At 36.0% G+C, this 13,142-nt stretch overlaps 1 protein-coding gene and 4 long non-coding RNA genes across 7 annotated transcripts; 2 read left to right on the top strand and 3 right to left on the bottom strand.

Annotated features, from left to right (window-relative positions):
- The first annotated feature begins 182 nt into the window (after positions 1 to 182).
- Positions 183 to 4,301, top strand: LOC135937094 (uncharacterized). The gene is made up of 4 exons (XR_010574449.1): positions 183 to 427; positions 667 to 1,261; positions 1,345 to 3,886; positions 3,961 to 4,301. It is a non-coding gene; the product is annotated as an uncharacterized LOC135937094 (long non-coding RNA).
- On the bottom strand, positions 2,476 to 5,481 carry LOC135937088 (uncharacterized). 3 transcript variants are annotated; one of them, XR_010574444.1, is made up of 6 exons: positions 5,212 to 5,481; positions 4,471 to 5,158; positions 4,296 to 4,409; positions 3,943 to 4,062; positions 2,952 to 3,876; positions 2,476 to 2,687 (listed from the first exon to the last, which is right to left on the bottom strand). XR_010574444.1 is itself a non-coding variant. In XM_065480173.1 (2 exons), the coding sequence occupies exons 1-2, from the start codon at positions 3,205 to 3,207 to the stop codon at positions 2,575 to 2,577; spliced, it is 369 nt and encodes a 122-aa protein (XP_065336245.1). In that variant the 3' UTR covers positions 2,476 to 2,574. The 3 variants fall into 3 exon arrangements, 1 of the variants encoding a protein (XP_065336245.1); XR_010574445.1 differs by having other exon boundaries at positions 4,471 to 5,481; XM_065480173.1 differs by lacking the exons at positions 3,943 to 4,062; positions 4,296 to 4,409; positions 4,471 to 5,158; positions 5,212 to 5,481 and having other exon boundaries at positions 2,952 to 3,207.
- Positions 5,482 to 5,820: 339 nt separating this feature from the next.
- LOC135937090 (uncharacterized) lies at positions 5,821 to 6,788 on the bottom strand. Its single transcript, XR_010574446.1, has 4 exons — positions 6,525 to 6,788; positions 6,133 to 6,462; positions 5,985 to 6,077; positions 5,821 to 5,926 (listed from the first exon to the last, which is right to left on the bottom strand). It is a non-coding gene; the product is annotated as an uncharacterized LOC135937090 (long non-coding RNA).
- A 640-nt stretch (positions 6,789 to 7,428) lies between these two features.
- LOC135937092 (uncharacterized) lies at positions 7,429 to 12,269 on the bottom strand. Its single transcript, XR_010574447.1, has 2 exons — positions 9,882 to 12,269; positions 7,429 to 7,724 (listed from the first exon to the last, which is right to left on the bottom strand). It is a non-coding gene; the product is annotated as an uncharacterized LOC135937092 (long non-coding RNA).
- Positions 8,337 to 9,510, top strand: LOC135937095 (uncharacterized). Its single transcript, XR_010574450.1, has 2 exons — positions 8,337 to 9,317; positions 9,395 to 9,510. It is a non-coding gene; the product is annotated as an uncharacterized LOC135937095 (long non-coding RNA).
- Positions 12,270 to 13,142: the final 873 nt, after the last annotated feature.

Raw genomic sequence — 13,142 nt, forward strand, 5'->3', positions numbered from 1 at the left:
ATGGTGAATTTTTGGAACATCCTATGTTTTTAATCATTCATAAAAATACCCCTGTACACGGATTCTCAATAGGAGATGAAAATAACAATAAATAAAAAATCTAATTGTGTATAGCGCCGAAAGGGTGAAGCGCGTTGTACCGCCACCTGTGCGATTCACTCGAACTTCTTGAGGAAGGAAATATTTGGTTTGTGTGTGGATGCGGCCTTGAGGACACAAGCAATGAGTAGTGATATAGAAAACACCAAAATAACAAACAAGTGGAACTTTTTATTTTATTTTTTTATTTTAAGTGACAAAGTTTCTTAACAAGGGCAAGAAACAATGTTACTGCACCCAGAGACCGAAAAGTGTAATCGAAGCGAGGAACCATATTGTCAATACTACGCAGTGAATATCAAAGGGATGAAAAGCCAGAGCCAACATGGTAACATTTTAATGCGAAAAAAGATATTTAAATTATTTGATCGCTAATTTTTTCATCAAGTAATTTTAAAAAAAACTTTTAAAATAATTTTGATTTAAATTTAAATTTAAAACAAAACAGCGCTGGAGTTGTTATCACATATATTATAGTATTTATTTCATAAGAGATTTTGCAATATCTAAATTATTATTATTAAAAATTGTTCAAGCAATAGATTTCTCATTTTTATGTCATTTCAGATGTGTGTGCTGTGCCGTAACTGCGTGGAGGAAGATCACAGTTTTCGAGTTATTTCCTTTGATAAAAAAAAACTACAATAAGGGCCTCGCTAAATACAGGAAGACATTTGGCTCTGTCTGCGAGTACCGTCTGCTGCTTGGGTTGCATCTAGAGCGCACAGTTGTTAGCTGAGGGATCAAATGACGATATTTAAGACTGGGGTGGTCAAGCCTGGACAGCCTGAAAACCCATTTAGACCAATATGAGCCGAATTCAAAAGATGATCCTACCAATCTGGATATTCCTCTCTTAATGATGACGATGACACTATATGTACTGCTATTAGCTTAAAAGAAAACGATTCCGATAGCAGCTCTGAAATAGATGACGAAAGTTAAGAAGGTCCAATCGTTTGGCAGGATGAAGATAAATTAATTTTACATCAAGAGCAAGCCTGCCTGAAATTAAGTCATGCTCAGTCAGTCCTATAAATTTTGCCTGAGAATGGATCAGGCTTGAACTAGAAAGAACAAAGTGTGTCACAGCATCATTGGAAAGATGAGCATTTGGCCAAAAGCAGATGCCTCCTATCCAGTTTAATTGCAAAATCTGCAAGTATGACCAATTTACAAATTTAATTAGACGCATGAAGCTTAATCCATTTTAAATCGCAGCAACATAATATGTTTTAATTTCAGAGATCTTTGCGACGGCGCCTGAAAAAGTGCATCAAGACAAACCCTGTATGCAAATACAGCTTGAAGAGCTTGTTTGGAACCATGAAGAACTACTAGATATTCACTGCAACTATTATTACCACTTTGATGAATTACAGGTTGCTAAAATGAAATTGACCTGTAATATCTTCACTTGGCTTCAAGCCATGCGAATTAATATAAGATTTGGTATATGCTCAAAAAGTGCAAATTAAAGTTTCCTACAATATTCAAGTTTAATGCGCTCACATGCGCTTGATAATTATATATTCTTGATCTCAAATTGAGTATGTACTGCACAGAAGTGAATCGCAGCATGTTCCTTTATATAAGCTTAGCTTTGTAAGGCAAATAATGACATTCGCAATGCTAAGAAATATCGAGATTTGCAATTTTAAGTGTAAATTTAAACTCGGGAATAAAAATGAATTAAAAGACGAAATTTTATCCAGGATACTTGAATATCATTTATTTCATTCAGCAGTTTGAAATAGAAGTACAATTTTTTGTAAAGCCCAGCAATTTTTTACAGGTGTCACCGAAATCGTCGGCCAATGATTTAAATCTGTGTGTTGGTCCAAATCATTTAATGTGTGGGTCTGCAAATTCCAGATCTACGATCAAAAACATGCCCAATTTTGCAAGCAGACCTGAATCGTCCGTCAGCCATCTTTCCTCCATATCTTTTGATCTGCCGCATCCATGACGGTGTGGTCTCTTTGGGCTGATTGTGAGCACTTCCAGCACATATGACGATTATCACAATCAGCAGTACCAAAAGAAATGGCTTCACGTTCATGTTTGTTTAGTCACGTCTCAATATGTGTTTCATTAGTTACGAACTGTAAGTTTAAATTTGCGTGGATGTGGCTTTGTAAATGGTTTCATTTAACTCAGGATGTTTGGTTAATTTAATCGGTACTCACTTCCTCTAAATGTTTCTCCTTTCTCCTTTATGTGTTCCCCACACGAGAATTGTAAATTTTGAATTTTTAACAAGAGTCGCCTTAGAAACAATTTAAAATTTTCAGTTTTGGAACAAAATTCATGCTTTTACAGTCCACAAACTAAATAAATTTAACAGTGACCAAGTAGAAAATGAATAAATTTCAGTACATTTTAAGTCCATTTTATTTAAAAGTAACAAATAACAGTCCAAGATTCTAAACCATTATATTGGCTTAAGAACGTTCAATAATATTTAAAATTACGCTAGTATTTTGAGTCTTCAATGATCAGGTTGAATGATGTTTTATTCCACCTGTTCTTCACAGTCCTAATTACCAACGAGTTGAGGTCAATTGCCTCCTTCCGCAAGTTTTGCTCTGTAATTAAAAGGTTTGATAAATACTTTATTCTTTTGCCTCAAAGAGAATGTTCTCTGAGGATGTTCTAATGATGAAATAGTATGTATTGAAAATTTTAAAAATAAAATTATATACAGTACCATCCGTATTTTTAAAACAATTTGTCTCGTGCTTAACTGGTCACTGAAATTTTTAAAATTTAAAACACATACTGTGCTATAAGAACAAAATAGCTGAAAGGTTCAATAGTAAATTATTTACAAACAAATTATTGTGAGTTACCCAAATTGGGAAGCTGGCATGTTCCTGCGATCTCCACCAACGGCTTGCGGCAAATGATCCTTACGTCTGGGCGCTGTGCCGCTCTCCTCAGTCCTTTCTCTACCCTCACTGGAGCCACCCCTGCAGCATCCCCCTCCTTTACGAAGGGCTGCTGTCTGCAGTTGAGGAAAAGGCAGGCTGAGTTGAGGAGAGCGGCCGCGGCGAGCACCAGGCCCACCAGCAGCAGGCACACCTGCGCTTGAGTTGCCTGGCCCATCTGTGCGGGCAGACTGGCGCTGAACCCTGAAGCGGCAGACTGCTCTTCATCTTCGGCAGAACTGGTTTAATGACCTTCACTTGGCTGCCGGAACTAGATAATTATACGCTTATCCCCAATCCTTTCCTTAACACAAACATAGAGATGAAATTTACACAATATATTTTTCCAAATGTAAAACTGTATATTTAGGAATTTTAGTAGGAACAAATGCAAAAATGTTCGAGAAAATGATGGATTTCGTTTCATTATATTTAACAATTTATTTTGATAAAATCGCATACAAGATTCAATTATTAAAATAGCTGGCATACCTCACAGTTAGTTTAATTTATGCGAATCCTTAATTTAATGAATGAATGAATTATCCTCACTCATAAATTTAATAAAGTTTCTTATTTTTCCTACACAATTAATTTTCTAATTATGAAAAGGTAAAGGGAAGAAATAGCAAAACTCCCTATTTGTGTCTAGATTTATTAAGCATCATATTTTTATTTTCAAACTGGAGCAAAAAATTGAAGTTATCAACAAATACCAAAACAAGAATAATGCATTTTTACAATTCTCGTTATGGAAAAAACTAGATAGATAAAACCATGATCGTATTTATCTAAATTTTCTTCTTTCTCCTAGAAATACAATTTTATTCGGCCTATAGCTCGTCACCTGAAATCAAGTAAGATACATTTATAAACATTTTTAACACATTTATTAATAAAAAAATCTCTGTACCTTGGGATCCTACAACAGGTCTACAAGTGTTCAAATGTGGGATCAATACCTGCCCCTCGGGACAATCTCTGATTGGAATATCACCTATCGACTCAGGAGAAACCTCTATTACATCCATTCCTAAAATTTAAAAATCTTGTTTAAAGTACAACACAAATCATGTAACTCTACGCCATATTGTGAACTTTTGAATTAGAAAATTTACGAATGTTTTTGTTACAGTTATCTAGACTGTCACACAGATTTTTGTAGATTAATTTCATGTCTTATGAAAAGTAAAATCACTGAATTTTTGAAATACATGAAAAGCTTTTCATGGAAAAATCAGCATAAGGTTGAATAATTACATGTACCTAGTCTGCTTGCTATTTGTTGCACGCATCCGTTTGACTCCTCATTAAAAATTTGTCCTTCTGGACAATTTTGTGTGACCTCTGCATGTTTAATATTGCTTGATGAGCTTTCTCCTTCAAATGTAAATAACACGGGTAAAAATTGGAAATGATAAATTCAAAATTATCAGCTTACCGTCGTCTTCAGTTATAACTCGACATGTTTTTGACCTGGGGTCAAATACTTGGCCAGTAGGGCATGCTGGCGGATCTGAAACACTAAGAGGAACGTTTTCTGCGTTGGGAGCGCCTGGTATCAATAACTGCCCTAAAACGGTGGCGAGAAAAAGGAAAAAGGAAGCAGTGGACGAACACATTGCTTTCAATAAACTGGGACAGAGAAGTTTGAGAAAGGAAGCTCTTTTAACCAAAATGGTTTACAAAGAAGGGAAAGGATGTGTTTATCAAACCATGTTAAATATTTTTAACTTTTATTACCACATCATATGTTTCAATGGGAGAAACCAATTTTTACTTTATTTTTTCCTCCTCACCTAAAGAAAATTATTATTTTTTATCAGTTTAACACGTGATATTAATAAAAGTAGATATTTTTATTGCCATTAAAGTTTTTCAATAATCTAGGCTATTCTTTTTAAGTTTATGCAATTTTTCGCGAGAGAAAGTATTTTAAAATCGCATTTTTATTTAAAAATATAAATTTTTCACTTTTATAATAAATGTTTATTTGGGGCTGTGAGAGCAATTAAATCAAACAAATCCTCTCCGAGAAAGCAGAATGGTATTTTATTTGCTCTAATGACATGTCCCAGGTGCGGTGTGCTCAAATAAATAGCTTATTTACTAATTTTGTACCGGATGCCCTGAAAAAGAAAAAAATGGAGTATTTTATGCAGGCTGTTTGTTGTCTTCTTACAATCCAAGATTTTGCGACACTTGCCAAGCATGTCGATTCGATAGCCGCGGTCCTCACACTCCATCCGATAATGAGCCTTTTCAAAATCTCTGTAGGTACCCCATCCAAATCTGAAAACTGGTGCGAAAATTGGTTCCCCTTGGCATTGCAGCAGCAAGAGCGAAAACAAAACAAGATAAGGAGTAACCGTGGCCATTATAACAGCAACACTGTCTTCTCTCTAAAATTGAAGTGAAAACAAAGTGAATCACAAGCAGGAAGGGCGCTGGCTGTATAATAAGCTATAGCTTTTTAAAGCTCTTGAATTCCAGTGTATAAGAGTTTTCTTATGATTTGTCTTTGATAATTTCTTATTATTGCTTATTGAGTGTCTATCAAGTCATAAAATGATAGTGATATGAAAATTTATCAATAAAATTGATATTACTTTGTTAATTATATATTCGCAATTTTAAGCATCAATTTTCTCGGTCAGCATCTTAAAAAAATACTATAATACATTTATGTTTAAACTAAATAATATCCTCATTATGTTACACAAAAAGGAAATCCTGACCGACGTTGAAAGGGAGAAGAGGAAGGGATATGTGTTAATTGAAAAGGGCTAACTTGACTAATATGCTCAATTTATTTCATCGTTTAAAAAAGTAACATGCTGAATACCACCACTCTTGCTTTGTGCTAAAAACGACTGTCGGTTATAGTTCGCTGCGCTCTGGAAAAATAAAATAAATGTTACTTAACACCAAATGTAAATATCTTTGTTCCTATACTTTTCTTTGTTTGATGGATTTTGCGGCATTTTTTCGACCTCTTGTCATAGTATTCGTTTTTACCGCACAGGGACCGGTCAGGTGCAGTTCCAACTAACAAAATCGTTTTGACCAGCGTTTGTTTATAACTTTAAATGTCGAAAGTTACCTGGGTCGACTTCGAATTTCAAATTTCCATCGTCCTCTTCACTGGATGAGTAAGGTTGGCCCAAGGAAAGAACTGCCATAGTGCCAATGAAAATGAATAAGTATATGAAAAAATGCTTGAAAATCATTTTTGTGTTTGAACAATAACGTCCTCGAGAATGATGGTAAATAATCTGCAAGTATAAAAATTACGTTTTTCAATTGTTTTCCAGGAAATAAGTTTAACCACGATGTTATTTATCTTGCAAAGCTCTCGATGAGAGCTTTTTATATAAAAAATGAGGTCACAACCACTGGCGATATGTGTTACAGACTGTACTTGCACTTTGGCCTGAAAATGGCGATAATATCATCACCTCAATAACATTTTGACTTTTAAAAATTTCTTTGTACCTGATTTAAGGAATTGGTTTCACGCAGATTTTTTTCCTCCGATGGTAAACGTATCCTGACGGGCAGGCCCTCTGAGGAAATTGCGAAAACAGTTCTCGATCAACAAATGGGTTCGAAGAGTACGATCCGATGTAAACTATTGGGAATACAGCTACAGCTTCTGTTCTCGCGCCGCTCGGAAAATATGATGGGATGCTCAGCGCAAAGTAAAACAGCAGCAACAGAAGACGCATGCTCCAGCTCTAACTCGGTGAACACGACAAATGGAAATGCCCTTGAAGGATCTCTGCGTTGTTTTTTAATGGAATGCCTTAAGAGCAAAACTTGTTTGGGCCTAGAAGCATAGTATACACGAATCCGGATTTCCATGATGCTCTATAATTTAGGTTTCACAAAAAGCACAATGCTATGGTAATTGTTAATTTTAATTATCTGCAAATGATAATAAATAGTTTCAAAAACTCCAGATTCTCTTCGGTTTGATCAATAATTTAAGTGAAGCGTCTAATTTTTTCAGTTTATAATCCACTCTGTGATGGGTGACCCCCTGATTTCTAGCAACTCGTAAAAACTCACGTACTAATCAAAATGTATTGTGAACGAATACGTTGAAACTCGAACCTTTGTCAGGGGGAGAAGCCCACCCCAGAAAATAACCATTGTCTGCGCTCCACAGTTGTTTTTCTCTATTTGAAATAATTGTTTGATGAATTCGCTACTAACTGTTGCGGCAGACAGTAATTGTTTGCAGCAATTTTCTCAAGAAAAATAAAATAAAGGAATGTTAGCTTCCGCTTATTTTTTACTTTTTTTGACTATCATGAATGTGTTTGACCCAGTGAGATAAATTATTATTTAATTAACTAAATATTGTGTGGGCTAAAAAAATGAAACAATTTAGCAGTTCACGTGTAAGCAATTTTATTGATTTTTGGACACATTTATTTCAGAGAACGATTGATGCAGCATGAAACGACATAGTATATAATACGAAATATTTCTAAATTAGATATCAGGTCAACTTTAATCGTTATGCAGCGATTTTACAGCAAAAATTTATGTCGCGTATATTAATTAAGATAATCTTTTCGACTTAGACCTGACGAGTTTTGTGTCGATGCGCGTGCAACACTCTTTCTATCCTCCATGCAGAGTGAGCCATATATAGGTCTGCTGCGCCGCAATCGTTCACTCATTTCCCTGAAACAGAGAAAACCCTTTTTTGAAGTCGGTTGATTCTTACGGGGTGTACAAAACAGCACGTTACCAGATTTTCTAATTAGTATAAATTTTCACGCAACGACCTCGAACATTTTTTTGCCCATGTGGACATAAGTCTCCTCTTAGTTGGAAGTCAACCATGTTTAGAGGGGTTGGAGAAGATTCCACGCCGTTTTCATCTCTGTTGGCATGAGACTCAACCAGAAAAATATTCGCAAGAAGCAGGAGAGCGAACACTAATACAAAGTGACCGCTCGCCATCGCTCCAGAGCAACTAATGGTTATGATTTATCTACACTTCACAATGCCATTCTTTATTTCCCACTTGCGCTGTGCGGGCATGCCTGCGCAGCAAACTGCAAGTAATGTCTGCAGAATGGCACATAGTTACTATATAAATGGCCAATTTCACTCACTTAATAATTCGCATACATAATTATGTACGCAAACCTTGATGTGCGGCGATAAAGCAACGTTGCTACCGCACACTCCCGATATATCAGGTAGAATGCTAATTTCACACTGCAGACCATGCGTTCGGGTCACCAGGAGAAAAGGGAGCACCACCCTGTGGCGGCCACCATAATTCGATAAAAGGGGCTCTCAATTTCAGGCTCTCATGAAACAATATCTAATTTTCTATTGAGTTTACTACTGTTAGGGATTACATTAGATAAAAAATGAAAAACAAATATTCAGTTATTAATACTTTTAACTCATTTTCTCGCTGTGTGTACAGTATAGCATTTAAAGGACGCGGGGAGAGGGGAGAAAAATATATTGACACTATAATAAGAACTCAATTTAATTCAGGAAATGCAGTTGAAATAGACCAACGTGATACAAGTGCCAAGAAAGATACTGGTGGGGTAATTGTGTGATGCCTCTAACATTATTTAATAATATAGAGATAGATTTATTCATTCAACACCAACGGTGTACAGCAAGATATTTTTTCAATTTTTTTTAGATGGTTTAGCATTTATTTTTCGATTTCACTTATTTCACCATTTACATGCTTCCTAAGAGTTTTATAAGCCTGCACTTGTTTGTAATTTATTTTACCAGAGAAGACCCCGAACAATAAAAGCATGTTGGGAAGCAAAAGCTGTTGTTTTTTCCGTCTCGATCAGCGCAACTGATAATCAAACACAATTCGGAACTAACAGTTCAGCAGCGACGAATTAGATTAACTACGGTGAGGCGCGTGGCCAGGACACCGCTCTCGCGGAGCAAGGTCGCCATCAGGAAGAGGAATTGAACAGCTCCGTGCAAGGTTAATTTGCATGCCAGGGGAAGCCAAGTGTAACTAGAATGAGCTTTGCCTGACTGAAAATCAGTCGCGTTTGCTCCTTGGACCACTGCAGTCATGAGATTTTATCATCTCATCCTTTTCCTCGTCTGCGCCGCGGCTGTCACAACAGTGCTCGGACAAGGCGAAGATAACCACGTGGACACCCTGCAGCTGATCATGAGGAATATGAGGATGAGGATCTACGATCCCCGTTGTCCGAGAGGCCAGTACATTGTCCAAGGAACGTGCAAGTACCCTCTTATCGGATAAGCAGCTGTGTGAGTAAAAAGAGAAATTTATAAAACAAAGTGCAAACTTTTCCTATGGGATTTAAAAATGGTCACTTTGTTTCCAGGTAACATGAAGACCACACAGAAGACTCTATTAAATCGCAAACCGTGGTAAATGGCACTTGTATGGCATGCAGTTAGTTCCTATAAAATATGATAAATAAACTATATTTTTACACAACCGCTTGTTTTAGTGCTAAACAAACATTTTACAAAAAAAAAATGCAATTTGAGTAAGTATTCAATGAATATAAAATGACAATTTTAAGACCATTGGGTCTTTTAATTTGATGCATAATTTAATCCTCCTCTTTCTGCAGTAAAACCACGAAAATATAGAAATATCGGATTAACTTTTGGATCTTGGATCGATTCAATTTTTGCTTGTCTATTTTTAGACTAGAAAATGCTAAAGATCGTGGATTTTTCTGTAAAATTTTCACTAACTCCGATCAAGATAAAACACAAAAACACACAGTCAAGGAAATGAAATAATTATCAGTCTTTTTAAAATTTAAAAATTATTCGATAAAATATATTTTGTTATCTTACCAACAATTTGTCTGCATTTGCAAGTTCTGAATTCAAAAATGTTGTTTTCTGGGCACCTCCTCGAAACACCTGGACATCTTTCATCTCTATCGGGGGCGTTGATTACGTTAAAAGGGTCTGTCTGCGATTCCGTCGCATTTTCAGCGACACAGAGGGAGCCAATTAGGAGACTTATGAGCACAATCACATACATCTGCGCTGCTTCCTCTCAACACGCCTTGTTAGCCACAACGACTGACTGCACGACACTTGCCGGGCTATCAACCTTGGCTCTGACGTCACTCTTTTTTCATTATTTGACGACGGTTGTTATATATTTACGAATGAGAAAAAATATGATATTATCTCATTTCAATTTCTTGATACATTCGACTTGTCATTTAAACTAAAAATTGTTATGGAGAGGCGTTCAAATTGTATAATATAATAGAAAACTTAATATTGATTTTTTTATCTTTATTCATGAGCTAAAAATATCAACAAATAGGGCTCAAACAAAACTCATTATTATGTATACCTGTCAAAAACAGACATTAATCAGAATGAGCATAACTTAAGAATTAACAAATTATTTTACTGATGAATTAGTCGACAAATTTTAGCTCTAGAATCCCAGGTGTGCGTAGTTGGACACATAAATCTTGCCTTGCTGCCTGATATACTCCAAGGAGCGCCGGGGAATCGGGCATCTGTGGTGTTGACGGTGATTGCACTCTTGATAACGGAGGGTGGCTGATCAATTTGACCTCTCTCTTGAAGTGCCTTGGGCTTGCTGTCAATAACAGGAGCCAGCAGCAACAACGCAATAAGGAGCACGATTGCAACGTTAGGATGACTTCGCATCATGCTGAGCTCACATGGATACATTACAAGTATAAATGAGAGAAATGTTTTTGGCGTCGCCTTTTTGAGGTCGCTTTGCGGTCTTTATTGCCGAGATTTTGTAAAGCAGGAAGCTAATAGCAAACTGCTGCAGTTTTTGTTTTAAAAATAATCATAATAGAAGTTATTAAAGATAAAATGCAACTGCTTGGATTAATTTTTATCTTTTTAAAATCTACTGACCAAGAAGCAGAGACAATTTTTGCTTTCCCATAACAAACTACAACAAAAAGAGATATATTTAGCAGTCAAGAGAGCTTATAGAATGAGAAGTTTTAATTAACTAGAATAGAATCTGAAACTATTTTCACAATTAGAATTATCGTTTTGATTCAAACTTCAATTGAGCTCTTGAAAATTTAATTATAAAATAATGGACTAATACAAATATCAAAATACAGAAAAAATTGAATATTAATCCTTTCAGCTTATTAGTGGTTTCTTTGTCTAAATAATTTGTTGCAAAGCTGTCCCCTTTACGGATGACATTGTCCCAACTAGTGAGTTCTTGAGTGATTTTAATATTGCGATTGTTGCCTTAAAGGAATATATAAATATAGAAAAGTGACGAAATTTAGAAATTTTAGGGCGTGACAGATATACAAAGAGAAAAATTGAGTTAGAAGCATAAATTTGAATTTGTGTCTGAATTCTCATATTTGGGTGCTGTGTTCCAAACCTCGGGTACGTTCTTTGCAATTCATGAAGAGTAAAGAGTGCGCGCGAGCAGCTTAAATGACAACTTATATATATGTATTAAAAATTTGAATAGGCTTGCTATATTGACACTGCGTTTAAACTCTTTGACCTATATCTCACCAACAGCCTCGCATGGAATTGAAATCATCTGGCCACATCTAACAAATACTGACTTAGAAAACCTAGAAAGAGCTAAAATTCGCTATTTTAAGAAAGGTGCTTGGAATTTCTAAGCATGATAGATCTCGTTACGTTTATAAAATGACTCCAATTTGTATGTAACTGACTTAAAAACCTTGCCAGCACTGCTTGCCAATTCTGTCCAAAAACGTTTTGTGATTTTATATCCAATTATTTTATGTATTTATGACAAGGCAGAATAAACAAGAATAATAAAAAAATAGATTTAACTCACCAGGGACTGATGTGTATAAAATTTTATGAATCAAAGAAAAAAAAATAAACTATTAATTTGTGCTGAATTCTTCGAGACTGAAACTATGATTAATGATAACTGGCGTGGCACAGAATTTCTTGATACAGAAATAATTTTACAAGATTTGCTTGCCATAGCAATCATACTACGTTTTCTGTGGTAATACAACGTCCAAAAAGATTTTGATTCGAAAAAATTGGGCAGAAACAAATGAATCAAGGACTTATCTATTTAAGTTGAAACCAAAGGTCTACATATGTTACCGCCCTTCAGTCATTTAACTGGATATACATAAAACAGCTATTAGTCCCAGGCAGAAAATTTAGATCCGAAAAAATTGAGCAGAAACAAATGAATTAAGGACTAATCAATTTAAATTAAGACCTATTTCTACATGTTTCCGTCCTGGGGTCCCAGACTTCACCTTCATCGCACCTTCTTTCAGGTGGATCGACAATTGATGGGATTCCGCGAATAGGATTGCTTGGTTGTGAGTTTGGTTGGCTGGGTCGTACTTGCTGTTGCGTTCTACTTTGCTGCCACGAAGGTCCCTGATTGAATTGCTGCAACAGTTTGATTGGTTATACTGGGGACAAAAGCGCAGGATAGTTTGGGACACTTACTTGCTGTTGATAAGGTGGAACGCCTGGTTGACCTTGGTTGACTCTTTGTTTGTTCGGCTGGGGTTGAAAGGGCTGCTGGCGTTGGTTAAAAGAATTCTGTGGTTGTCGTTGTAAAGGGTTGTTTAAATTCGCTCCCTGTCCAAAGTTCTGAGCACCACAGATGCAAATTATCGCGATAAAGAATACGAGAAGACTGACTATTTTCACGTGCCACATATTCAGGCTGTGACTTGCAAACAAGGAAAAATGTCCCAAGCTACTGGCTCACAGGGAGTGGCGACTTTGGTTTTATGCTTTGCGCCGCATCGTTTTTTAGTGGGAATAGACCAGAGAAGCGGATGTGTTCGCAAAGCGTCCATCGGGATTATTATTGTCCTGAGTATGCCTTTTCCCAAAAATGATTTCCCAGATTGGATCCGGTCCCGGGAAATTGTTCTATTTTTTCTGGAAAACCCGAATTGTAAAAATAACTTCCCGGGATATCCTGGCTCGCTTGACGTCATTCCATATAAATTTGCAAATGTCTCGAAAATTTTTAATTTGGAGTAAATGGTGACAAATTATAATTTTAAAATTTAAAACAATCATCTTTTTCTTGTTTCCCTTTCCTGATGCACCTTA

Source organism: Cloeon dipterum, chromosome 2 (assembly GCF_949628265.1).
Source record: "Cloeon dipterum chromosome 2, ieCloDipt1.1, whole genome shotgun sequence".
Lineage (NCBI taxonomy): Eukaryota > Metazoa > Arthropoda > Insecta > Ephemeroptera > Baetidae > Cloeon > Cloeon dipterum.

Excerpts from the sequence above, each read along its gene's own strand:
- LOC135937088 (XM_065480173.1), bottom strand. The coding sequence starts at position 3,207 with ATGGGCCAGGCAACTCAAGCGCAGGTGTGCCTGCTGCTGGTGGGCCTG. Across the intron at positions 2,688-2,951 it reads ATGCCAGCTTCCCAATTTGG|AGCAAAACTTGCGGAAGGAG; the intron begins GTAACTCACAAT and ends TTTTAATTACAG.